This window comes from Trachypithecus francoisi, unplaced genomic scaffold (genome assembly GCF_009764315.1).
Source record: "Trachypithecus francoisi isolate TF-2019V2 unplaced genomic scaffold, Tfra_2.0 Lachesis_group8, whole genome shotgun sequence".
In the NCBI taxonomy this organism is placed as follows: domain Eukaryota; kingdom Metazoa; phylum Chordata; class Mammalia; order Primates; family Cercopithecidae; genus Trachypithecus; species Trachypithecus francoisi.
This window is the reverse complement of record NW_022681473.1, coordinates 28519389-28546840: the sequence shown is the minus strand read 5'-3', so window position 1 is coordinate 28546840 and position 27452 is coordinate 28519389. Positions and strand designations below refer to the sequence as shown.

At 44.8% G+C, this 27452-nt stretch overlaps 1 protein-coding gene across 1 annotated transcript in view; it reads left to right on the top strand.

Annotated features, from left to right (window-relative positions):
• Positions 1-26783, top strand: part of LDLRAD3 (low density lipoprotein receptor class A domain containing 3) — a 293157-nt gene extending 266374 nt beyond the window's left edge. Inside the window, 2 exon segments of the mRNA XM_033205049.1 lie at positions 21374-21719; positions 23787-26783. Of these exon segments, the coding sequence (XP_033060940.1) occupies positions 21374-21719; positions 23787-24024 (584 nt within the window). The 3' untranslated portion in view covers positions 24025-26783.
• The last annotated feature ends 669 nt before the right edge of the window (positions 26784-27452 follow it).

Genomic DNA, 27452 nt, shown 5'->3' with positions numbered 1-27452 from the left:
CCGGCAATGATAGGGTGGCCAGCAAATGCTCAGAGGCGATGAGTAGAATATTAATTGACATGAATCTTGTTTATGCTCCTGCCTGGAAGTTCCCGCTCCCTGGGTATCCAGTACAGATTTTCCATTGGTGTTAACAGCGGGGTCTCCTTTTTGCTCTGGGTGAAAGCATCACCAGAGGAAGCACTTGATGTGTGAGAACAGCAGAATTAAGCTAGAGGCCCTCAACTTTTGGTCTGGAGTTATTTCTTATGTCTTCTAAACTTAGAAATTCAAAAATTGGAGAGGAAAATCATGAAGAGTCCAGAAAATTATACCCTTGTTAGAGAAGCAAGCATTCATTCTTGAAATATTGAGTGGCAATAATAGTGCTTCTAAGAGCTAATACTGTGTGCGGTAGGTGCTGGGGCTGCCTGTTGGTCCTGAACCCACCAGTTAAGGCTAATATGTAATATTACATATTAGCTTTACAGATATTTTAGAACACCTAACATATATGTGCAAGGCTGATCTTAGTGCTTAGCAGTGAGCGGGATGGGTTATAAACATGACTGAGAGGAGAATCCAGCCCTTAATAAGTTTAGTGTTTGGAAGACTAGCTGTGTCCGTAACTCTACAACATAGGAGAGAGTAAGATGTGCCATGACATGGGCCAGGTAAAGCACACTGGGAGGCTGAGGCAGAGCGTGGTTATTACTAGTTAGGGAACTCAGGGGAGAAGTCAAGGAGAAAGTGGCTTAGTGGCCATTTGAATCTTGAAGGCTGGCCAGATGTGGGCAGGAGGTCATCTTGGCCAAGAGAGCATCAGGCTCTTATACAAAGTCAAGAGAGCATCAGTCCTAGGAAAGAAGGACCGCTAGAATGATTTATGTGTACAGCCCTGTAACTAGCAAGACTTGTTGATTTTACTTTTTTTTTTTTGAGATGGAGTCCTGCTCTGTCACCCAGGCTATAGAGTACAGTGGTGCGATCTCAACTCACTGCAACCTCTGCCTCCTGGGTTCAAGCAATTGTCCTGCCTCAGCCTCCTGAGTAGCTGGGATTACAGGAGCCCCCTGCAACTGCGCCCAGCTAATTTTTGTATTTTTAGTAGAGGTGGGATTTTACCATGTTGGCCAGGCTGGTCTCAAACTCTTGACCTCGTGATCCACCCACCTTGGCCTCCCAAAGTGCTGGGATTATAGGCATGAGCCACCGCACCTGACCCTGATTTTACATTTTGTACATAATGTACATAATTTTCTCTGGCTTAAGATCTCTCATGTGATTGCACTTCTCCTATCTGCTGGAACTGTGGTCTCATCTCAAGTTTCAACTAGGGAGTTTCCGTTTCTTGTGGGTTGCTGGAATGAGAGCCTCAGTCCCTCACTGGCTGTCTGTTTGCTGGAGGCCTCCCTCTGTTCCTGGGCACATGGACTTCTCCATAGAGCAACTCACATCATGGCTCTTAGAGCAAGCAAACAAGAAAATGATCAAGAACAAGCAGCCAGGAGGGAGCGGAAGCCACAGTCCTTTGATAACCTGGTATTGGAAGTGACATCTTATTTCCATCATATCTCATTAATTAGAAATGAGAAATGTCTGGGTGTGGTTGTTCCCGCCTATAATCCCAACACTTCCGGAGGCTGGAGGAGTTCAAGATCAGCCTGGGCAGCACAGGGAGACCCTATCTCTAAAAATAATTTTTAAAATTGGCCAGGCGTAGTGGCATGTACCTGGGGTTCCAGCTATTCAGGAGGCTGAGGCAGGAGAATCACCTGAGCCTGGAAAGCTGAAGCTGCAGTGAGCCATGATCATGCCACTGCACTCCAGCCGGGGCGTGGGGGTGTGAAGGGCCATTTAAGGGCTTTTATCCACAGTGAGATCCTGTCTCAAAAAAAAAAAAAAAAAAATTTTAAATAAAACAAGTAAGAAATAAGTCCAACCCCAACTCATGGGAAAGGGATCACAGAAGGCCATGAATCTCAAAAGGCAGGCATTGGAGGAGCTGCCTCAAAGGTTGTCCACCACACTGGGGAAGGGAATAGAACATCGGGAACGAGGGCAGAGAGAGAACACGGGGGCTGCTCAGAGAGGGACTCCTAGGTCTTTGTAAATGTTTTAGGTTTTACTTTAACAACTGCTTATGTATGAAACAGCCCACCTACAAGGATTTTTATTGTAAAAGATTGTAACAGAAAAGTTTGGAAATAGATAGATCCTGGTTATAATCTCCACAAATGGTACACTCACTATGCAACTATTAAGAAGAGTTAGAGTTGATTCTAGGCCTCGAGCTGGGAAATACAAGATGTGCCTGAAGCATCTTCTCCCAGAAAGTAAGCAAGTAGCCCCCAAACCATAAAAAACAAGAACGTGGAGTTTCATTGAAAGGATGCAGGAGCCAACCTGAAAATGCTCCCCATGGCCAAAGGTGAAACAACGTGAGCAACAAAATAAGTCCTAATGCCTTTGTTTTGTGCTGGTGTAACAAATACCTGAGACCGAATCATCTAAAAAGAGCAGAAATGTATTTCTCACAGTTCTGGAGCCTGGGAAGTCCAAGATCAAGGCGTGAGCAGGTTCAGCTGTCTGGCAAGGGCTATTCTCTGCTTCTAAGATGCTGCCCTATTGCTGCATCCTCTAGAGGCGACGAACGCTCTGTTCCCAGGTGGCAGAAGGGCAGCTAGCCAAACATTGCATGATGCCCCTTTTATAAGCATCCCAGTCCCATTCCTGAGGAAGGAGCCTTCCTGGCCTAATCACCCCTTAAATGCCTCACCCCTCAATACCATCACATTGGCAATACTTGTATTTTGGAGGGAACCCATTCAAACAGTATTGGGTTTTATAACTCAGAGAGTAACTTAAATAACAAGTCCATCTGAAGTAAATAAATAATAAATAAATTGGAGAAAGGGGCAAATCTTCCTTATAGAAAAATCATAATCATTGAAATGTAGAGGGAATCAAGGAAATAGGGGGGAAAAAAAACACCATGAGAACAATACAGGAGTATTTGCTGCAGGCAGCAGGCAAGATCCATGATGAATGCTGAAATTAGTGGGTGAAAGTTTAAGCAGAAACAGGATATTTGCATAGTTTCAAAGAATCTCCCCCAAAATATTTATTGACTACAAAGACAGAAATGGTAACTTTGCAGTGAAGAATCCTGGCAGATAAAGTGATCAAAGTTAATATCATCAGTGAATGCATTTCAGGTACCCCCTGATGGGATACACTGAATATGCTCTGATACTCTTTTCAATAATATATATTCTCACAATTGTGAAACTACATCAGAAAAACCCAAATTGAGGGACAGTCTACAAAATAACTTCTCGATCCTCTTCACAGTATTAAAGTCATGAAGAACAAGGAAAGACTGAGAAACTGTCACCGATTAGAGGAGATCAGTGCCCCATGGGATCCTGGCAAAATTTGAATCCATTCTGTTAACTTAGTTAATACAGTTGTTCCAGGGTTAATTCAGTTTTAGCAGTTGTGCTGTGGTTAGGAAAGGGATCATCACTAGGGGAACCTAGATGAAAGATTTACAGAAACTGTGTCTCACTCTGTCACCCAGGCTGGAATGCAGTGGTGCCATCTTGGCTCACTGCAGCCTTCACCTCCCGGATTCAAGCGATTCTCCTGCCTCAGCCTCCTGAGTAGCTGGGATAACAGGTGCATGCCATCACACCCGGCTAATTTTTGTATTTTTAGTAGAGACAGGGTTTCACCATGTTGGTCAGGCTTGTCTCGAACTACTGACCTCGTGATCTACCTGCCTCGGCCTCCCAAAGTGCTAGTATTACAGATGTGAGCCCCATGCCTGGCCACACTATATTATTTTTGCAACTTTTCTGTATGTCTAAACTTATCTCCAAATAAAAAGTTAAATTTTAAAAAAGGAGAACCTAGCATATAGAAAGCACTGTATAGGTATTTATTAAATAGACAAAATGGTAATTGGTTAAAAGTATGTATTGATGTGCTTAATTAAGTAAAAAAATCAAGGTGTTACCATGCATGTTAAAACCATAGACATGTGCTGATATATGCCTGTACTGTTCCTGGAAGGCTTCACAAGAAAGAAACTGAACAAAATAAATGGGTGCCAAGGGTTGCCTCTGGGGAGAGGAAGCCCATGGCTAGGAGAGAGATACAGCAAACAGACTTATTTTTGTCTGCAAATCCTTTCTTTTTGAATTTTGAATCATACATATTTTGGCTATTCAAGAAATAGATTTTAAATAGTTTTAGCCATGGCAATCCTGAGGTTCCCAGAGCTTCCCATCCATTCCCCAATTACTTATGCCCCATAACAGTGGCTCAGAATCTTCTGGCACCCGGGCTGACCCTTAGTAGGTGCTAGGAAATGTGTGATGAATGAGTGAATTCACTCTGCTGCCTGCCCTCCATAGGCTTCATCTTTGTATCACATCAGACTATATGGGTCCTTTTATTCCTCTTCCTAAGGAGGCCAGCTTGGGCCCTCTGTTAGCAACAGAAGGCTTTGATTTCTTCACTTTCTTGTTTTAAACATAGTCCCATGAATGTTTAAAATGCTTGCCTGAGCCCTCCAGCCTGTCTTAGGTGTTTCGAGAGCTTTTGACAGGGATTCTAAAACGGCCCTGGGGGTACTTGGTTATTATTTCCTCTTTATAGAATTGAATGAGTAACTTTGAATCCTCCACAGCCCAAGACCCTGTAGTTATTCATATATTATGGCACAACCGGGTTCAGTGACCTACTGCCCAGGAGGCCCACTGGTGTTGGAGTGGAGCCTCCAGCACCTTGTCTTAAAGAACATTAAAATGCTCCACCAAGCCTTCATTTCAGGAAGCATAAATATGAGACATTGAAGTACCTCTCAGAAGACAGGATTGCACAGGCAGGCAGTATTGCTCAACCACCCAGGGAGGTGGTGGTGGCAAGAACAGATAGATTTTTAACTCTTCGGGTATTTCATAGCCAAGATTGAGACCAAGTTTGCCATTGCCTATAGGAACATTTCAGTCGCTTACTTCTACGGATAACAAAAAGCAAGAGCTAATTGAGGGACAGCAGGGGAAGGGTGTGCTTGATTTATGCCTTGATTTCTCGACTTCTCCATTCATTTTCTATAGCAGTTATAGTTACCTTATGCTGATTGCCACATTTTGTGTATTAGAGTAACTTCCCAAAGAGACCATAGCTGGATAAAAGCTGCGCATCTCTAAGCTCATGGTTCACTGCAGTATTGGTCTGCTCGAGAAACTAACATTAGCCCTCCTTGGGTCAGTTTGTATTTTAGGCTTGATGGACCCTAGAATCACTGTCTCAACTATGCAACTCTGCCATTGTAACATGAAAGCAGCCATAGACTACATAATGAATGGGAATGGCTGTGTACCAATAAAACTTTATTTATAAAAGCAGACAGCAGGCCAGACCTTACCGACCCCCAAGCTAGAACAGGGGATGCTAACAGGCAAGTTGTAGAAGAGTCAAGGGCCTCTTGTAGAGATCATATGTTTAAGCCATTGCTAGGAGTTTGGATTTTTAGTACAGTGAGCAACCCTTGGCAGGGGTATAAAGCAGGAAACATACCATGATCTTATTTACTTCCAAAAATGAGCTTTCCCGGTGCTGTATGGAAAATGGATTGGAGAGGGGCAAGATCAGAAATTGGGAAACCAAGTAAGAGGTTCACATGGTAATCCATGCAACAGATGATGGATGGTAACTTGTCCCATATTATGGAAGCAGACTCAGCAGGACCTGCCCCTGAGTTAGACATGAATGGAAAAGGAAAGGAAGGAACCAGGTTTAACACTGAGGCCTGCAGCTCCAGTGACTGCCTGGGGGCCCTGTCCTAGGATTGTAATTGCTATTTGATGATGATACTTGTTTTCCCAGCTCCCACAAATGAAGTTTTATTTGCAACAATAGCCTGCCTGAAGTAGATTTCTCTCTCTCCAGTTTTTAGGGTTTGCTTTTCCCTGCAATGCTATTTGTGTGTGATTACACCATACTCACAAACTGATCAAAGCATCTCCGCTCCCTGCATCCTGCTTGAGTTAGCAGTATTCACTCTGGCCGCTGACACAGCAGGCTCAATAAACTATTGTATTGTAACTGGCCAAGCCTTATTACTGGACCAGAAACCAACTGACCATTGAGTTCAAAGAATGTCTGCTAAGCATTTAATTTTGCAGCTTCCACCAAACACTACAGGTAAATAGATACAGTAAGCAAGAGAAATAGTAATTCTTTAGAGCCCTCCTTATTCAGCAAATTCCAGGAGGCATGGATAGTCATTTCCAGCATGTTGCCTGCAGGAGCAGCCCAGGATGTCACATACAGGAACCTGGGTCTGGCGAAGCCACTTAATGCAGAGGAGACAGATGCCTCAGAGGTTTCCCTTCGGATGGGTGCAATGATTAGATTGATCCCAGTGCAGGTGCATGAGCTCATTACCAAGGCCCACCCCCTTCCCGTGCTATCTCTCATTGACCTTTGCTGCTTTTGTGGCTTGTGGTAGGAGAGGTAGCAAAGAACTTTTACCCCTCATTTTCACTGCATTCTTCTGTTGACATTTTTGAAGCGATGACACAATTGAGCAGAGTTCCAAAAAGGCCAAAAGTAGCTCCCAGTTACTCTCTCACTGAGTTTTAGTGGCAATCTGAATTCTTATTTAAAAAACGCCCTTGCACTCTAGCCTGGGCAAGAGAGTGAGACCCTGTCTCAAACAAACAAACAAACAAACAAAAAAACCCCAAAAAACCCTTTTCTATCTTAAACAGCCAATTAAATGCCCTACCCTCCAACCAGTTCTGCAACTGCCCTGAGCCTGTGTCTTAGCAAAGAGGCCATTAGCCACCCGACTCTCTGGCTTATTACTGGGCCCTTCCTCATCAGACGCAGAGATCAAATTCTGAGGGTACACAGCAGCTCTCAGCAGGCTTCAGAGAGCTCTGGGACTGCTGGGGGCGTTCCTCCATTCTAAGAAACTTTCGGGGGTGAACACCTTAGAAATTAGGGGCAATTGATACCAGTTAACTGTTCAGTAGCACTTACTGAAAGGATAGAGTGCAGCTTTCAGGGAGACTCCCTGCTCCCATTTGCCCAAAGGATGGCAGTGGTTAGGCAGATAGGAAAGCTGTTCAGTCTTTTGCAATAATAATGACTGAAAATTCCCAGGAAATGCCTGCTTCATTCGGTCTTCAGTCTTAGAACTTTCTTCTCTCTCTCTCTCTCTCTCTCTCTCTATATATATATATATATATATATCTCCCCCTCCCCCTCTCTCCCTCCCACTTCTCTCCCTCCCTCCTTCTCTCCCTCCCTCCCTGTTCCTCTTCCACTCCCCCTCCCCTTGCTTTCTCTCACTCTCATTTTGAATTTAATCCTCGGGCACTTGTCTCCCAGATCTCAATGGTCCCGGTTCCCAGCATCCTGGCAGATGGGTCTCCTCTCTCATTTCCCTCTGGCTTGGGGCCAGGATGGCCCCCGCTGTGGCCGGTCTAAGGTTGGGCAGCTCCAGTTTTCCCATCACCCTCTTTTCAGTTAATTTTAGCAACTTGAGTTGCCATGGTAATGGTTCAGCGGGGTTTTCGTAGCTGTCTTTTGATTCAGTCATTTGCTGGTCTGCCCTTTAGATTAAACTTTTTCAATCCGCATCTAAATTGGGATGTGCTTGGAATAGGGATCTACAAAGGCGCTCCAGTCCCATGGGATGCTTTTTTAAATAGGAAAATCTGGGTGGATGTGGGGATGCCCTTGGTTTACAGTGGTCCAGACAGTCCCTTGATGCTTCCAGGCTTGAGAAAATGTGGCTGCCGCTGTGGCAGAGGCCATGGTAGGAGGCATGCAGGAGTGAAATGGGCCCCCCAGGGCCGCTCCCACCCTGGGAGTGCCACCGGGGTCAGGCCTGCTCCCAGCACCTGAGCACAGGGCTCAGCCAGGATTTGGGCTCTCCCAGCGGACGAATGAAATGTGGCCCCAGCCAGACTTCCCTCCATCACGTCACAGCTTGGAGGCTCTGTGTCCCTGTGAATCCCAGCTGTTCTCCCTGCCTCCCTCTCAGCAGCATTTTATCTTTGCCATTCAGCACTCCCGAGGCCCGTTTTAATCTAGTGTGAAGGGCCGGACTCTTCGTCCAGGTAAAAGGAAACTGCAGAGCAAGCTCACAGTCGCTTCACTTGGCTCAAATTTAAAACAGTCTTCAGTGTTCATCTAAACTTTGGGGTGGGTACAAGTTGTTCATCCTGATTGTACAGTCCCAATTTTAATCCTGCTGGCCCTTCATTAAATGCTTTCAGTTGTCTCTTTTAAACTAGGAGGCTGTGGGGCCCGGCGTTGATAGGCTTTAGGCACTAGGCAGGCAAGCTGTTCTAGGCATGGCCAGCACACTGAAGAGCAGCCGGAGAAGGAGGCAGTGAGAGAGGAGAGTGAGGGAAGAAGGCCCCGTGGTGAAGAGCTTTGACTTTCATGATGAGGCGGTGGGACTTGACCCTTGGCAAATAGGAAGTCCTGGAAGGGCTGTGAGTGGGGGCAGAGCCAGGTCCAGTCTGCAGGGTTGGCCTGGAGTGACTATGTCAGGGCACCATCTTGGCCACTTTGGGAGAGGAGTCTGCCTGCACTGGCCTCACACTTTTGGTCTTGTGAGGCAGTGGATCTCTCAATGATTCTGGGAAAGGGTTACATTGATCCCACTTTATTTGTGAGAAGGAAGGTTCTAGAAGGATGAGACTCTGTTTTTGTACAGTGAACATGTTTTCTCTATGAGTCCTGAGCTCAGCCAGTGCCCATCAATAACAGTGTGAATATTTCAGCAAGGAGGGTGGTTTTGCCTTCCCCAAAACAGATCAGTGGGACAAACTGGTTGAGTGGGACCTGACCTCATACCATGTGTCATCTCCGGGTGTTGGCAGACAGACCTGAGCTCCTGTCTCAGCTCCATCACTTCCTGGCTGTGTGACTGGGGGCAAGTGACCTCACTTCTCTCAGTCTTCTTTTTCTCACCTGTGAGGCTGAATGGAATGATGGCCATGAAGCCGTGGAGTCTCATAGGAAAGATACACAAGCCAAGACTTCATAGGGCCACAGAGTTAGAGACACTCTGCCCGCTTCTCCCAGCAAATTTTTACTATTTGAGACTTTGGGGATTCAGGGATGAGCTAGCAGAATTCAGCTCTGACCCCAGGGAGTTCTATTCCAGTAGGAAAGAGAGACAATTAAATACAAATATAAAGTACAATGACAGGCAGTGACAGTGCTGTGAAGGTAGACAAGGAGGGTAGGGGGATAGAGACTGATGTCGGTGGGCCAGAAAGGATTAGAGCCTTGAATGGAATCGTGAGTGATGCAGATGCTCTGGAAGGGCATGCTAAGCAGACGGCAAGGGCCCTGTAGCAGGTGCATGCTGGGTATGTTCCAGAACCACATAAAGGAGGCCAATGGGTCTGCAGCAGCCGCCGGAGAGGAGCAGGAGTGGAGGTCAGAGTAACAACGGGGATGAGATTATTCAGGGCCTGGAGGCCATGGTGTGGACTTTGGGCTTTATTCTAGTACATGAGAAGCCACTGGAAGTTTTTGAGCTGAGGAGTGACATGAACAGATGAATGTTTTTAGAAGGAGCACCCTGCAGCCATGTGGAAAAGAGACTATAGAGAGTCAGAGTGGAGGCAGGCGGAGGGGACGTGGCTGAGAACAGAGAGGTTATGACGCACAGACACCAGGACTGGGGATTGGTTGAGGCTGGTGTGCAGAGTCCCGTTTGGCATCAGATATGTCTTGTGCTCCCCTTTCAGGCATGCTCATCCTTCCTGCACTGGGACTGGAGCCCAAGAGCCCAATGTCTGGGGAACAAGAATCCGGTGTGTGCAAAATGAACAGCCCTGCCCTCCAAGGCACTGGAGCTCGTTGGGTCAGGGTCGTTGTTGTCAGATATGAAATCTCAAGAAGCCATGAATTTGTTCATGGTCGATAAAGCTCCCCCTTGGGAGCCCCGCTTACAGTGATTCTGTATCAGCCCGTTCCCCTCAATTACTCAGAAAGTTTTCTGCTCTCTGAAGCTCCAAGTGTGCACACTCAGCATTCCCCCGGGTAATCAAGTTTCACGGGCAGGAGTAGCACCTGATGAACTGATTATGCAAGGGGCCATGACAAACTCACAGATCCCAAGAACAGAACCAAGGCAGCCTTTGGACTCCTTGTGAATTTCTGCAGCATCAGCTCCTGCATGCTCAGTTCTTGACAAATGTCAGACGCGGCAGAGTGTCGTACATCCCTCACGGTGGCATCTGTCACTTCACACTCAGGAGCTGCTCCCAGTGCTTGGCCGTCAGTGATGGTGATGCCAAACCTTAACTGATGTGGCCTGGGACCTGGGTCTCACTGTATCATGAGAAGAGAGGATGGGGCTAAGATAACTGTCTCTCAGCTTCATCTTCTTCCGTCGGCAGCTGCAACACAGAGCTTCCTCCAACAGCCTGCCCAAAGGCCAGGGATTCCCCTTTCTGACTTGTGAGAAGATAACCTTCTAGAATGTTGGGCATGCACATATTTGGAATATGGTGTATGTTCTGTCCGTCTCAGCCTAGCGCTGAGGTTGAGGACATAACCACATCCTCTCATGAAGTGTCACAGTGGACATTTGCCTAGTAAAGGCTCTGACAAGTCAGTAGCTATTGATAATAACTGAAAGGTTTGTTGAGTGCTACTTACTCTGTGCCAGACACCACTTTAAACATTGCTATACATACTTTCCCTTTTCATCCAAAAAATGACCCTATGGGGTGGGTTCTGTTATCCCATTTTAAAAGTGAGGATTTTGAGACACAGAGAGGCAAAGTAACTTTTCCTAGTCCACACAGCTAGTGAGTGACATGGCTGAGGTTTGAATCTAGACAGTTTGATCTCTGTACCTTCCTTCCAAACAGCTACAAAAAAGAAAGGGGGAAGGGGTTTAACTTGTCTATTCCAGTCATTGTCACACATGTTTGACCAAGGTACTCTTTTTCATGAAATACCTCTTGCCATCCCACAGAAGATACTTCCAGTATATTGATCAGACTCTAAGATTGAGTCTTCATTGAAGTCACTGGAAAGGGACCTCATTGCAGGAGCAGTACAGTGAAGTGACAGATGGTCAGGATGAATGGGAAAGAGGAGAGGAGGGAGCAGAGAGAAGTATTCAGGATAGCACAATGGATTCTGACATCAGACTCCTGCACCCAAAGACTAGTCGTACCACTTGTTTGCTCTGTGACCTTCTGTAAGTTACTTAACCTCTCTGATAATAAAATGGCACACTTCACAGGATTGTGGTAAAGAAGAAGGGAAATTGTGTATTTCAAAGGAATCGTAGAAGAAGGAGGTTCAGTGCTCACTGCTCAGCGTCTAGGTTATCCTTATTTTCTTCTTCAAATGTTTGCCTTCCTGTAGTTTTGACTCTGTCTATAAGTGAAGAAATTGTGAATTACCATGTTGACATGTTTCAGAGTTAGTTTACCAATATCAAGAAACACTGTGGAGTGCCTGTTGTATTTCGCAGATTGCAGTGAGCCCTGAGTGGGGTTCCGAGAAGGAGCAAGCCTGGTCTTTGCCCACTGAGAACTTAATGGTAAGATGGCCACATATGTAAAATGAAATAAAGCTGTGGGCTAAGAGCACAGATGCTGGAACCAGACTGCCTGGGTTCCTCTTGGTTTCTCCACTAGCTAGCTCTGATAATAGCTATTAATCATTCCTCAGGTGTAGGGAGTACTCGGGCAAGTTCCTTAACCCATGTTCCCATTTCCTCACCTGTGAAATGGTCTACTTCACAGGAGGGTGTATTCGTTTGCTAGGGCTGCCATAACAAATGACCACAAACTTGGCTTTGAAACAACAGAAATTTATTCTCTCACAGTTCTGGAGGCCAGAAGTGCAAATTCAAGGTACTGGCAGGGTTTGTTCTTTCTGGAGGCTCTGAGGGAGAGTCCGTTCCGTGCCTCATTCCTAGCTTCTGGGGCTGCTGGCAATTCTTGTGTTCCTTGGCTTGGTTGGGGCTGCATGATTCCAGTTTGTGCCTTCAGCTTGGCACGGCCTTCGCCCTTGCCTGTTTCTGTGTCATCTCCTTCTCTGTCTCTCATAAAGACACTCATCATTGGATCCAAAGCTCACTCTAATTCAGAATGAGCTCATCTTGAAACTCTTACCTTAATTGTATCTACAAAGACCCTTTTTCCAAATAAGGTCACATTGTGAGGTTCTGGGTGGACATATTTTTCGGGGGGGACACTACTCAACTCAATACAGATGGTGTAAGGATTAAAAGTGTTAGAATGTGTAAAACACATCAGATATTAATGAGAATAGGGTAAGAGCTGCTAGGATAATTATGGTGATGATATTATGGTTACTCTTGTTTTTGAGTTCAAAGCAAATATGCATGGTGGTGATGGTTGTTAGTATTATTAGTATCATTATTTAGTTCAAATCAGGAATGAGGATGTGTCACAAGGCAAATGGTGTTCCTCATTCCAACTCTGGACTTTTCCCCATGCCCTCTAGGGGTTGATGCTGGGAAATTAAGCACAGGGAACAGTGCTGTCTGTGAATGACAGGCCAAACAGGGTGATGTGAGCCACTGAGGTTCCTCAATCTAAAGAATATTACAAGAATTACACAGCAACACAGTCCTTGGTAATGTTCAGACTTGTGGGAGTATTGCAAAAAGACTTCAGTTCGAAGAGGCTACAGTTGGCAAGACTCTCACAGAGGTTTTCTTCCTGGCCTGGGCCTGGGCGTGGCCATGAGAATGGCCGTGAAGTTAAGAGGCTGGAGAAACACTGCACAGTAGAAATTGACCATACTTGGTTGCTTGATGTGGACAGAGAAAAAGGAGAATGTTCAAGACAACCCCAAGTGTTCAAACCTGGCAGACCAGATGGCCAGGGAAACATCCAGCATCTAGGAATTCGTCCCAAGAAATAAGTGCATCAGCGACCAAAGATCACTGGCCCCTTCCCTCATGACCCTCACTGTCTGCCTGAATGGTATTGTAGCATTGTTTGTAATAGCAAAAATGGGATGTAACCTAAAGGTACTTCAATGGAGGTTTGGTTAAATAAACTATAGTTTATCTCTATAGTGGGATACTATGTGGCTATTCTTTCACAAAGGTATAGGTGACAAGGAAGGATACCCACATGCTGAAGTATCCATATAGCATGAAGACAAGTACATGCATGTTCACAAGCATAGGGAGCAGTTTTCAAGGATCTATGCTGTGGGTAGACAGCAAACTACGGCCAGTGGGCCAAATCTGACCTGCCACCTGTTTTTGTAAATAAAGTTTAATTGGGACACAACCACATTCATTCATTGACATATTATCCATGACAGCTTTTATGCTACTTTTGTAGCTCACAAAGCATAAAATATTTACTGTCTGGCCCTTGACAGAAAAAGTTCACCAGCTCCTGGTCTATACCAAACTGTAAACCACGTCTAGTAGAATCCTAGTAGGTTTGAGGGAGAGGAGGGGACGTTTTGTCTGCCTTGAATATTTCTATATTACTTTTTTTTAAATAACATGGATTTTTATAATCAGAAATAAAGTTCATTTTAGAAGGGGGGAAAAGGCATGCAAGACACACTGCCTCATTTCAAGACTTAACTATAAAGCTGTAGTTAACAACACCCTTATTGGCATAAAGATAGGTGTATAGCTCAATCATACAAAATAGATAGTCTAAGAATAGACTCAGACTTGTATGGTCAATTGATTTTCAACAAAGGTGCCAAGGTAATTCAATAAGAGAGGATAGGCTTTTCAACAAATGGTGTTAGAAAAATTGGAAAGCTAAATGGGGAGATAAAAAGAACCTTGACCTTTACCTTGCAGCATAAACAAAAATTAACTTGCTGTGGATCATAGACATAAATGTAAAAGCTAAAGCTATAAGACTTCTTCTAAGCAATGATATAGGAGAAGATTCCTTGAAATGAATATAAAAAACACAAACTATTAAGAAAGAATTAAAAAAAAAAGAAAGAATTGATGCAAAGTACTATATAAAAATGTGTTTTGAAACCTTCTGTTCATTGACTAGTCTTAAAAAAGAAAACACCAAAAAGCTCTTTTTAAGACACTGTAAAGAAAATGAAAAGCCATAGACTAGGAGAAAATATTTGCAAAACACATTTGTGATAGAATACTATGTTGCAGAACATATCAAGTGCTCTTACTATCCAATAATAATGTCAAACCAATTTAAAAATGGGCAAAAGATTTGAATAAACACTTCATTAAAGAAGATTAAACTGTGGCAAATCAGTACATGAACAGATGCTCACACCATTAGTCATTGGGAAATGCTAATTAAAACCTCAATAAGAGGTTTTAACTGGTATCAATAAGATACCACTAAATACCTATTAAGATGGCTAAAATTAAAAAAACTGGTATTACTAAGTGCTGGTGAGAACACAGGATGACTGAGAATTATACATTGCTGCTGGTGGAGATGGGAAATGCTATAGTAACTTTGGAGAACAGTGGGACAATTTCTTCTAAAGTTAAATATATGCTTCCCATATGACCCAGAAATCTCTCAGCCCTAGTATGCCAAAGAAATAATGAAAATATATGTTAGCACAAAGACCAGCCCTCCTGAAACTGGAAACAGCCCAGTACCCTCCCTCATTTGGGGAATCAAACAAATTGTGATACATCCATGCAACTGAATACTACTCAGGGACAAAAAGGAATGAAATATTAACGCTTAAAGAAACATGGATGAATCTCAAAAGCAGTGTGCTGAGTGAAAGAAGCCAGATGGAATAGAGTATAAAAAACACCATTAAGAAAGAATTGATGCAAAGGACTACGTAAAAATTTGTTTTTACGTACTGTAGGATACTGCATACTGTAGGATTCCACTTGTATGGCTTTCTGGAAAAAAAGTGGATCTATTTGGACAGAAAATAGACCCCTGGTTTCCAGAGGCTTGGAATGAGGGGAGAAGATTGACCACAAGAAGCACAAAATACCTTTTGTGGGGGATGGAAGAGTCTATATCTTGATTGTGGAAGAGGATGTGTGACTGTTTCATTTTATCAGAATTCATCTAATGGTGCGTTTTTAAAGGGCAAATTGTATTATGCCTAAGGTATACCTCAACAAATCTAACTTTTAAAATATATAATCTGGAGGAAAAACAAACTGAAGAAAGCACTTAAAAAAATAGCAAGGTAGGAGTTTTTCAAAGGGATGAGGAAGAGTCAGTTTGAAGGACAGTGAATATTCCAGAACAGGAATTCTGGACTCAGGAGGTCAGGCTGGGCCAGGCACGGTGGCTCACGCCTATAGTCCCAGCGCTTTGGGACGCTGAGGTGGGTGGATCACTTGAGGTCAGGAGTTAGAGATAGGGAAACCCCATCTCTACTAAAAATATAAAAGTAGCGGGGCATGGTGGGTGTCATGCGCTTATAATCCCAGTTATTCATGAGGCTGAGGCCGGAGAATCACTTGAACCCAGGAGTTGGAGGTTGCGGTGAGCCAAGATTGTGCAGTAGCCAGGACTGTGCCACTGCACTCCAGCCTGGGAGAGAGAGTGAGACCCTGTCCTAAAAAAAAAAAAAAAAGTCAGGCTGGAGGCATTGGAAGCTGTCCTCAGGGAGTCATGAGTCAGCAAGGGGTCTTCAAGTGAGCATGGGACAGTGAGGCCTGAACCCCAAGAAGCACCTACAGGGAGAGAAGGACAAGAAACAATAAAGAAACTGAGCCAGGTACAGTGGCACATGCTGCAATCCCAGCTACTCAGAGGCTTAGGTGTGAGGATCGCTTGAGCCTGGGAGTTCAAGAGCAACCTGGGCAGCACAGCAAGACCCTATGTCTAAAAATAAAAATAAAGAAACTGAGATGCACCATCAGCCTGGGCATGTCTAAAGGAAGAGGACAGAGTGCTTGTTTTTTTAATAGATAATACAGAACAAATTCTACAAAGTAAGAAAGGAGTAAACAATAAAAAGTAAATCTCCCTCTCCACAAGCATCTATTCCCCTTCCTGGAAGCTCCCAGTGTTACTAGTTACGTTGTGTCTTTCCAGATATATTCTATACATTCTCGACTGAACTTTGCTTTTTTCTCCTTATCGATATATCCTTCCAATTGTTCGTATCAGTATATGTAGAGGTTCCCTAATTTTAAAAATAGGTACAAGATTGTATGGATACAGCATAATTTATTTAGCCAGGCTGCAATTGATAAACATTTGGATTGTTTCTGATATATTTTGCTGTTATGAACCATGCTTTCATGAATGCTTATTTTGTTTGTTGGTTTTTTAGAGACAGGGTCTCACTCTGTCGCTCAGGCTAGAGCATAGTGGCATGATCATAGCTCACTGCAACCTCAAACTCCTAGGCTCAAGTGATCTTCCTTCTTAGCCTCCTGAATAGCTGGGACTACAGGTGCATGCCACTACACCCAGCTAATTTATTAAATTATTAAATGTTTATTTTTTGTAGAGACAGGGTCTCCCTATGTTGCCCAGGCTGGTCTCGAACTCCTGGGCTCAAGCTCTCCTCTCTGCTTTCACCTCCCAAAGAGCTGGATTTATAGATAGGAGTCACCATGCCTGGCCAATCTCAAAACATATGCACATTTTATATTAATATATATTATTAGCTCCTCCACCACCCTGGGTTGGTACCAACTTATCCTCCCACTAGCCATGTCTGCATATATATACCAGGCATGAATATACCTGTTTGCCTGAGACCTGGCCAGCAAAATATGAGCTCAAACTTAGCTTTTGCCAATCTGATGGGTGAAAAATGGTATCCAGTAGGAAATTTAATTTGCATCTGGAGGAGGGGATTTTTTTGGAAGCGAAGGAACACCGAGTCACAAGTGTCAGCTGCTTGAGTGCCTTCGCTGGTCCAGACAGCACCTCTGAGTGAATTAGTTAAAGGTACTCCTCCTCAAGACACTTGGCTGCCATCTGCTAAGGAAATATGTAATGACTTTGAGGTGAAGAGCACCTCTGGAGTTGTACAAAACACAGCCTGCTTCTCCACAAGCGGCCGTGGAGCTACTGGCAGTCTTGATAGAACAGCAGTCTCTAATAGTGACCAGATTGCCTGGAATTAGTACAGTAGAAGCGGCATGGACAGAACAAGAATTCAAGATGCTTGACAGTGGAGCACAAGGGCATTAGCTTGAGGGACAGCCAGAATAAATGGAAACTTCATTATCCATGGATTATGCACTTGGAACTTAGGTCCCAGGCAACTCTGATATTAGTAATTTGGCCAACAGGCTCATTAAGCTCTTAAGAAAAGTGGGCCTAGTTAATGAATTAACACAAGATGACATTTTACACACAGCAAAAACGAGAGCAGGCACCACTGAGTTATGCAACATCATAATTTCTCAGGCAAATGTGATCGCTGCGTCTCGCCTGCCAAAGTGAAGAGATGTCTGAAGAGAGCCTGCTTTCGGAGACATAAGTGAGACCATTAAGTTCCACAGGCATTTTATATCCTATGCATTTTAAAGGGCTCCCACTTGTATTCTTAAAACCTCACGTGTTTACACAGAAGTCAGCATTTTAAAACCTCTGGACCATTTGTTTTCTGTGTGACAGTTTACCCACTTTCCTCCTTTAAGAAATACGTTTCACTGGCCAGGAGCAGTGACTCACGCCTGTAATCCCAACAGTTTGGAAGGCCGAGACGGATAGATTACCTGAGCCCAGGAGTTCAAGACCAGCCTGGGCAATATAGGGAGACTCTGTCGTTACGAACTATGCAAAAATTAGCTGGTTTGTGTGGCGCACGCTTGTAGTCCCAGCCACTGAGACAGGAAGGTGGCTCGAGCCCAGGAGGTGGAGGCTGTTGAACCAAGATCACCACTGCACTCCAGGTTGGGCAACAGAGTGAGACCTTGTCTCAAAAAATATATATTAAAAATTAAAAAGGAATAAAAAAAAGAAATACATCTCACTGGAGTGGAACTCAGTCTGTTCATATCTTCTCCCCAACTCAACCCCATCCGCCAGAGGTGGCTCCCCCAGCTTTCTACCCCCGGTTGCAAGAAGTTGGTGAGGATAATGGTAAGAAAGGCAACACTAAAATCTAGTGTTCATCAGTGAGGGATGATGAAAAATTCTGGAGCTGGATAGTGGTGATGGATGCACAATAACATTTATGAACGTTAATAATGTGTATGAATGTTAAGCGCCACTGAACTGTGCACTTTAAAATGGTTACAATGGTAAATTTTAGGTCTATTATTTATTATATAAATTATAATTATATGAGCAAATTCAGATGAGCAGATTGACTCAGAGAGGTGAATTATTTTGTCTAACATCACCTACGAAGTAGGCAGAGGAACAGGACTAGAATTTAGATGTTTCTTCTTCAAAGTTATATAATAATTATCATTATTATTTTGTTGTGGTGGTGGTGGTTACAGAAAAGAGCTGGCATTACTGAGGCAAACCCTTGCCAGGCACTGTGCTCAGTGTATATATTATACTCTACCATCTGGATAATCCGGGGAGATACGGATACTGTTGTTTACCCAGGACCGCCACCATTTCACAGACAAAGAGGGTGAGGCTTCTAAGAGTTAAATAATTCGCTTGAGCTCCAACAGCTAGAAGCAGTGGCTCCAGGATTCCCCCCAAGGCTCCTAACTCTGCAGCTCTCCCTGCTAGATAACAAAATAAAGAAGATATTTTAGCTTAAGCCTGAATTCTGAAACATACACATACACAAGCCTCCACCCAGCTTCTAACTGTGTAAGCGGAGAACAGAGAGAACTCCGGCAGAATCCCTGAGTGACAGCTAATTGTCTTCAGAAAACATCCAAAAACCGCCCCCCTCCCTTAACCGTAGTGCAACATGATTCTGTCTTTCTGCTGGGCCCCTATTTGCTTCTTTCTGTGCAATGAATCATTGAAACAGTGACCGCCAGGTATTTGGAGAATCTTTGTAGCTTTTAGTCTATGCTGGGGTGTGGCTGGAGAGACAAATGAACACACAGAACCGGACCTTGAAGGGGAACGTCATCGTTTGTCTCAGATCGGGATCGTTTGGGGAATCAGAAAATGTTTGTATCAGAAAAGAAGAGAAGTCAATGTGTTTCACGGTCTGTGGTTTTTTGAAGGAGAAACATCTACATTCTATTCCTATTCCTCTGCCTACTTCTTAGGTGATGTTAGACAAAATAATTCACCTCTCTGAGTCAATTTGCTCATCTGAAAAATAGGAATAACAGCAGAACTTACTTTACTAGGGCATGTGAATAAACAGATTTTTTCCCCGTTGCGTGGCGGGTATTTATTGAGTGCCTACTATGTGCCAGGCACCATCCTACTCTCTCGGGATATAGCAGTGAACAAAACAGATGCACAGCTAGTGATGAGGGATGGAGTAAAGTCCTTAGCCGATGCCAGGACAGCAGACATGAGTCACCTGGAGTCGCTGCCACTGCTGCTATTTCATGGTTACATTTTGACCCCTGTGGACCCACTGAAACCTCCTCACTGCCTCACAGGCAGAACAAGGACAGGGTCGTGGCCACCAAGTGTACTCACTTGAGCTGCATTTAGATTATTCTTCCAACTAGGCCATGACAGTAGGTAGTGGCAGCTGTCGGTAAAGATGAGGGGTATCCAGCTTGAACCCCTGGTTTCCTCCACCTGCCTGGACCTTACAGTGGTGGCCAGGTATGTCCTGCTGACTGGGAAGCTCCTTACCTGAGTGCTTGAAGTATGGTTCCTTAGCATGTGTGCAGAGAAGGATATTAGGAGAGCAACCTGCAGGGGTGGGATGTGTATCAGACCTTCACCCTGGAACTCCCGAGGAAGTGCCTGCAGATTGCCTGGCAGGTCTTATTCGGGTGAGGTAGAGCAGAACGCTGGGGCCAGGTTCTGAAGTCAGACCCCTGGACTCAACTCATGCACAGCTCCTTACCTCCAAACTGTGTGGCCTCGGTCGGGGGAACTGACTTCTCTGAGCTTCATTTTCTTCATCTAAAAAAAAAAAGGAGAATCACAACACCTCCCCCGTGGAGTTGTTATGAAGCAGGGAGATGTGATATAAAGCACATACTTGGCCAGGCACAGTGGCTCACGCCTGTAATCCCAGCACTTTGGGAGGCCGAGGCAGTTGGATCACTTGAGGTCAGGAGTTCGAGACCGGCCTGGCCAACATGGTGAAACCCCATCTCTAAAATACAAAAAGTAGCTGAGCATGGTGGCATGCACCTGTAGTCCCAGCTACTTGGGAGGCTGAGGTGAGAGAATTGCTTGAACCTGGGCGGCAGAGGTTGAGTGCACCAAGATCGTGCCACTGCACTGCAGGCTGGGTGACAGAGCAAGACCCTGTCTCAAATAAATAAATAAATAAATAAATAAATAATCAATCCTGTATTTGTATGCACCAAACACATGCACTTACAAAGCACAGCGTGTAGCTGTGTTCAGGGGCTTGATGAGTATTGACTCATTTCATGCTCACAGAAGCCCCGAGAACTTGGCACTAGTACATCTCCATTTTGCAGCCGGGAGAGGGTAGCACTTCCAAAAGGCACACAGCAAGCAAGTTTTGAGGGGCTGGGATTTGAGCCCAGGAGTTCCTGCTGTTAGGCTGGGCTGTGCTGGCTCTCCATCTCAAAAGCTCCATGTGGGACTGGCCTAAAATAAATGATCTGCAGGTATGAGGACCCCAGAGCTGTGTTCCTGAGGTGTATTACATTATACATTTCTACTAAAGAACTGATTTCTGCCACCAGAACTCTCACTCCTGTTCCCTGGATAGTATGTGATACTTTTTAAAACGACTTAATTGAGGTATTATTTGCAGTACTTAAAATTTGCCCATTTTAAGTGTACAGTTCAGTCATGTTGCGGGGGGAAATTAGCCAATTTGTGTAACCATCACCATAAACCAGTTTCAGAACATTCCCATCACCCCAGCAAGATTCCTCCTGCCCGTTGACTGTTAATCCCCATTCTCTTTCCCACTCTAGGCAACCACTAATCTACTTTCTGCCTCTGCAAAATCGCCTTTCCTGGAGATTTCGTATAAACAGAATCATACAATATGTGATCTTTTGTGTCTGGATTATTTTACTGCATCATGTTTTTGAGTTCCATCCATGCAGTAGCATGTATCAGTATTTATTACTTTTTATGGCCAAATAATATTCCACTGGGTGGATGTACCACCTTTTGTTTATCCGCTCATCAGCTGGTGGACATTTGGGCAGTTTCCACTTTTTGGCTATTGTGAATAGGGCTACTGTGAACGTTCGCATGCAAATTCTGGGGCTGACGTTGAAACACAAAGATGAGCCAAACTGGTAACCTACTGTCTTTTCTCTCCTCTCTCTGGGGTTTCTCAGAACCTGGCAGCGGGCAGGTGTTTGTGACTTCAGAGAACCAGCTTGTGTATTACCCCAGCATCACCTATGCCATCATCGGCAGCTCCGTCATCTTCGTGCTGGTGGTGGCCCTGCTGGCACTGGTCTTGCACCACCAGCGGAAACGGAACAACCTCATGACGCTGCCCGTGCACCGGCTGCAGCACCCTGTGCTGCTGTCCCGCCTGGTGGTCCTGGACCACCCCCACCACTGCAACGTCACCTACAACGTCAATAATGGCATCCAGTATGTGGCCAGCCAGGCGGAGCAGAATGCGTCGGAAGTAGGCTCCCCACCCTCCTACTCCGAGGCCTTGCTGGACCAGAGGTGTGTGCTAGATAGAAGAGATTGAGGCGGGAGAGGTCATCCATTGTGGGGAGGGGAACAGGTGCACACACTGAGGTTCCTAGGTCTTACTGAGAGCCTGGCTTCAGCTGCCGTAGGTAGTGGCAGCATCTGACACTCTCCAAGTCCTTGCAAAGTGCTCTACATGTATCACCTCATTTAATCCTCTCAGCGCCTCACTGTGGGAGGAAACTGATAGGAATGTTCCAAAACTGGATTATGGTGATGGTTGCACAAGTCAGGAAATTTCCAAATTCTACAGATGAGGAAACTGAGGCTCTGGGATGTTAAATGACTTGTCTGAGGAACATACAGTTAGGATCCTGGCTAACTCAGAGGCCTGCTCCTCCTGGGAATGCCACACTGCTCCATGTTCTGGCCACAGACCAGCTCTGAGCCTCACCTGCTACTACAGAGCAGTGCCCAGTACATGTGAGAGGTTTGGTTAGTATCTGTGGAATGAATGGATGAATGAAGAAGTGAAGGAATGAGAGAATCAGTGAGTTCCTTAACTTTGCTTGGCTCATATAAAATAAAGGAGGCGGAAAGGAGCACTTTCAAGCTTTTTTAAGCAGTAGACATCACATTGCAAATGGAATTGTACAAGAGCCCCCAGTATATATAAAGCCAAGAAGCAGAGTTCTGTAGTTGAAGCAAGTAGTGGGTCCGTTTCCTGATCAGCATCCCTCTTCCTCGAGCTCTGCCATGTATGGCATTAGACATTTTGCAGGCCATGTTCTGATGGTGACTAGGCTCTTCCTTGGACCCTTTTCAATGGCAGCTCTTATATTATTTGATCTTCGTTTTCCTTCCTCATAAAAGGTGAATAAAGTTTCAGAGTTCAGGGGAGGGGATGGCACTTAAGGATCTCTTTGCAAATAAGTGTAAGAATTCAGGACCTTCCTCACCTAATAAAGTTCCCACTCATAACCTCTTCATATGGACCATCCAGCGTAGGGTAGGGTTAAAATTGCCGAATCCGGAAACAGAATGCGTGAGTTCAAATCCCAGCATTGCTGTTTACCAGTTATTTCTGATCCTGGGCCAGACATTGAATGTCTCTGTGCCTCAGTTTCCTCGCCAGAGTAGCAGGCATGAAAGTAATGCCCACCTCACAGCATTCTTGTGAGCATTAAATAAGGTAAGAAATGTAAGGGGCGGCCGGGCGCGGTGGCTCAAGTCTGTAATCCCAGCACTTTGGGAGGCCGAGACGGGCGGATCGCAAGGTCAGGAGATCAAGACCATCCTGGCTAACACGGTGAAACCCCGTCTCTACTAAAAATGCAAAAAACTAGCTGGGCGAGGTGGCAGGCGCCTGTAGTCCCAGCTCCTCGGGAGGCTGAGGCAGGAGAATGGCGTGAACCCGGGAGGTGGAGCTTGCAGTGAGCTGAGATCCGGCCACTGCACTCCAGCCTGGGCGACAGAGCAAGACTCCGTCTCAAAAAAAAAAAAAAAGAAAGAAAAAAAGAAATGTAAGGGGCGCAGCAAAGTGCCTGACTCACGCGGAGACTTCAGTAAATGAGAGCTAGAAAATAAAATGTCTTTTCTGTTCAATTCATTCCTTTCAAGCCTCTTCTGCAGATACAGACTGAGGTGTTGAGAGGATGTCCTCTCACTTACCCCAGTTCACAGCCAGGAAGAGTTAGCTTTCGGTAGAAATGCCAATTCCATGTTCCCATCAGAGGCCCAGTCAAGATACCAGCCCAGCCTCTTGACCACAGGGCTTCTGGCCAATGGAGCAGAGTGGCAATGCCAAACCACCCAGGTTGAGCCGAGGGACTTGGTGGGTGACCTCATTCTGGTTCTACCTAGAGGATGTGGTTTTGGCACTGCCCGGTCAACACGAACCAGCCAGAACACACTGGCCTTTTCTGTTCCACTGTGGTTCCTGGTCCTTGAATTGATTGTCTTTGTACTTGGATGGAAAATCTCATTTCACACTGGAAACACCATCTCAGAAATGGGCTGAAGTTGGCTTGTCTTGGCTCTAATGTGTTCTCTTCTTTTCCTGTCTCCACTGTCCCTGCTCCTCTGCTGTCCCCATCGCAGGCCTGCGTGGTATGATCTTCCTCCACCGCCCTACTCTTCTGACACGGAATCTCTGAACCAAGCCAACCTGCCCCCTTACCGCTCCCGGTCCGGGAGTGCCAACAGTGCCAGCTCCCAGGCAGCCAGCAGCCTCCTGAGTGTGGAAGACACCGGCCACAGCCCGGGGCAGCCTGGCCCCCAGGAGGGCACTGCTGAGCCCAGGGACTCTGAGCCCAGGCAGGGCACTGAAGAAGTATAAGTCCCAGTTATTCCAAAGTCCATATGGGTTAATCTGCTCTGACTTGTTGCCGTTCTAACAATTTGTGCTCATGGGAAACATGTTAAGCACCTGTAAGGGTGTCTCAAGTTACAGTTTGGGATATTAGCTATCTCTGCATTCCCCTCCTCCCCCAGATTTCAGAGATCTTTTTCTGGCCTCTCAGTTGACGTGATCTGTTGTGCATTTTTTCTGTGAGCTCACTCTTCCCTTGGGGCCCGAGATCACACCCTTACTTTTCACTTTATTCTATTGCTGTTGGAAAGACAGCAGATAAAACAGTATTGAAGTAGGCTGGGAGAGAGCAATGTTTCTATGCTATATTGGATGCTCAGAAATGCAGGAGACGCTGGACCCAATTCTCTCTGCTGGGCAGCTACCTTATGGCATTTGGGGATTTGGGTTACATGATCTAACCAGGAGGCCATCATTGGATGGTCACCCCCCAAAAAAAGACATCCAGTTGAGCATCAAATCCTGCCTTGCACAATCCTATATGTTGCCATCAGTCCAGCAGAGTCAGTGGCCAAGGAAAACTTTGGACGTGAGTAAACACCCTTCAGCAGTTACAATGTGATTATAGTTTTGTGAAGGACTCTGAAACCATCTACCCTGTATAAATTCTGGCTTTAGAAATTTGCCCAAGAATGCTTATTCTGAGAGCTTTCTCCAGCAGCATGTATCATCAGCCTCATCCCAGAATAGGCAGGGAGCCCCTGCCATGAGTTGATATCCAAGTTCTCAGCTCCTAAAATGCAGGCTGCCAGGAGTCTACACCTGCCCTTGCACTAACAGCCACATACCTGGTTTCTGGACTGTCACCCTCCCAGCTGACCTGCCCGTAGCCAAGGAATGAGGACCTAACTTGAGTTGAGCCAAAATCTGACCTGGCTGTATGTCCCTGTGACCCACACCCAGCCTGTCTTGCTCATTCATGCAGCCTCAACACTGGCCTCTGAAGTTCCCTTAACACTTGCAAGTCCATTTTACCTGTGCCTTTGGACTTGAGGACACTGGTTTCTATCACAGGTGAGAGCTGTATTCAATACCTCCACCAAGAGCTCCTGGCTCCCTGCACTGTGCACGCTCCTCTTCCTAAGGTCCCAGTACCAGCGCCTCTAGTTAGAGTTAGGATCAGGGTCAGACCTCTCCCAACATGCCTCTCCCAACATCCCAGTAGTTTCTCCTCTGAGACACATGGGCAATAGACAATTTGGAGTCAAGATTTCCCGTTTGGATTTATTTTAAATCTTTTAGAAATGCATTTGAAACAGTGTGTTTGTTTTTTCCCTTCTAGTTAAGGGACTATTTATATGTGTATAGGAAATCCGTCTCTCTTTTTTTTTTTTGTTTTTCCTTTAACGAGGTCCAAAGACAAATGCAGAAGGAGATCACACCCTTGCCCCACGGAGCCCCGTGATAACAAGTCACTCCAGACTAACCTGTGTGCCAGACATTTGTGCATTGTTGCACTTTGAGGTTATTATTTATCGAGTTCTTGAAGGAAGCAGAAAGAGGGACTCCTGTCTCCCTCCATGTATAGTCTCTATGTTTGTGCTAGTTTTTCTCTTTCTTTCTCTGCCCAGCCAGCCACAGGGCCTGCCTCCCTGCAGGAATAAGGGGTAAAACATTAGGTGTTATTTGGCAAGAAACCACACTGACCTATGAGGGGTAAAGTGGAACCAGGTAGAGCGACTCGGGGCAGCTGTCACCCATTCAGAACTTCTTTCTGCAGCTGAAGAAATGTTCTGTAACCTGTTTGATGCTAATTAAAATAGAGCCTGCAGGAAGTGGGGCTGAAGTGGCATTCAGTGATCCTGTTCTGTAGACTTTTCTTTCTTTTTTTAACCAAATCCAAAGGATGTTACAGGAAAGCTAGCCACTGGTATTTTGTTTTGTTAAAAAAAAAAAGAAAAGAAAAGAAAAAAAAAAGGGAAAGGAACCTAGTTGCCTGTATCTTTCATTTTTAAAATAGCACTTGTGTTATTTTCTGAGTAATCCAATAAAGAACTTTTGATGACAGCTAGAATGTGTTAGAACTCCGGCTGAACATTTCATCTCCTGTGAGTCAGAAGGGCTTTATTTCTCCCTTTGATGGGGCCCTTTCTTCTTTCTGGTGCTCTGAAAGTTGTTTAGAGGAAAGAATTCTAATTTTAATTAATTGCGCAGTGAGTTAATCTCACTTGCTTTTCTGCTTCCAGGCATCTTAGGAAAAACAAATGGTTTTAGTAGATAAGGGAAGCCTACTAATGTTGTTTTTTAAAACAAACAGGGACATTTTTATTATAGATTTGGTTTTTTTAATGAATGTTTTTAAAAAATATGTAGGACACCAAAGTGGCAGGGTTTTTTGGGGGATGGGATTTGTTTTCCTACTCAAGATGGCAAATTAGCAGCCAGCAATATTTTTTAACTCATTCCAACCAGGAAGCTTTTTTATACATTGCCTAAATCAATGCCAACCAGAAAATGGTCTCGTCTCTTTTTTTCACAAATGAGATCAGTGCTTTATTTTAGCATTAAATTAGTTACACTATGATGGCTGGCCTATTACCTGACTCAGCTCCCTCTACCTTGAAATTGACATTTTTATAAAATGCAACTAAGTGGTTAATAGTGTGTGATGCTCAAAGTTAATGTAAACTGGAAAGGTTGTATGTCTTTGCTTGTTGTTTTTTGGTTAGGCTTGGTTTTGTTTTTTAATTTTTATACTTTCTAATAAATTTGCAGTTTCATTCTTTTTGTTTGTGCAAATGGTTCTTGCCCCACTCATATCCCTTACAGCAATATAAACAGTGGACAGTCACTACTGTCATAGCTTTTGCAATGAATTTATGCTATAATAAAACAAGAAAAAGGAAGAATATGTTGGTGGGACCTCAAAATGTGATGGATGATTCAGGATTCCACAGCTGATATGATTGGAATACAGAGCCAAAGTTGTGGACACCAGTTAATGTAATGGGCCCTGGGAAATCATATTGGAAGATGGGTGTTTCTGCCTTTGCTGCAGCATTGTTCAAGGGAAGAGGACAAGTGGCTGTGATAACTAACAGATTCTGACCACATATTCAGGAGCACACTATACCACTTACACAGGTGTGCTAGTAATTAGTTTCAAAACACAAATGGCTCAGATTGTCCCCACCAGTGATGGGAACATCTTTATGCTTTTTTAAGTCTAGTTTTGGAGCCACATGTTGGCCAATGCAGCAGGGACATCTATGTGGGAAGGAAGTTAGGATGCCCCATAGGTCACCACCACCATCATCGTGAACAGGAGCAGTAACTCCAGCCCTGGCCAAAATGAAATCCACATGGAAATCCAAATGCAGGACCCACAGTACCAAGATTTAGATCATGTATTGATCCCAGATTCCTCAAAAAGAAGAATGGGCTCTCAGACAGGT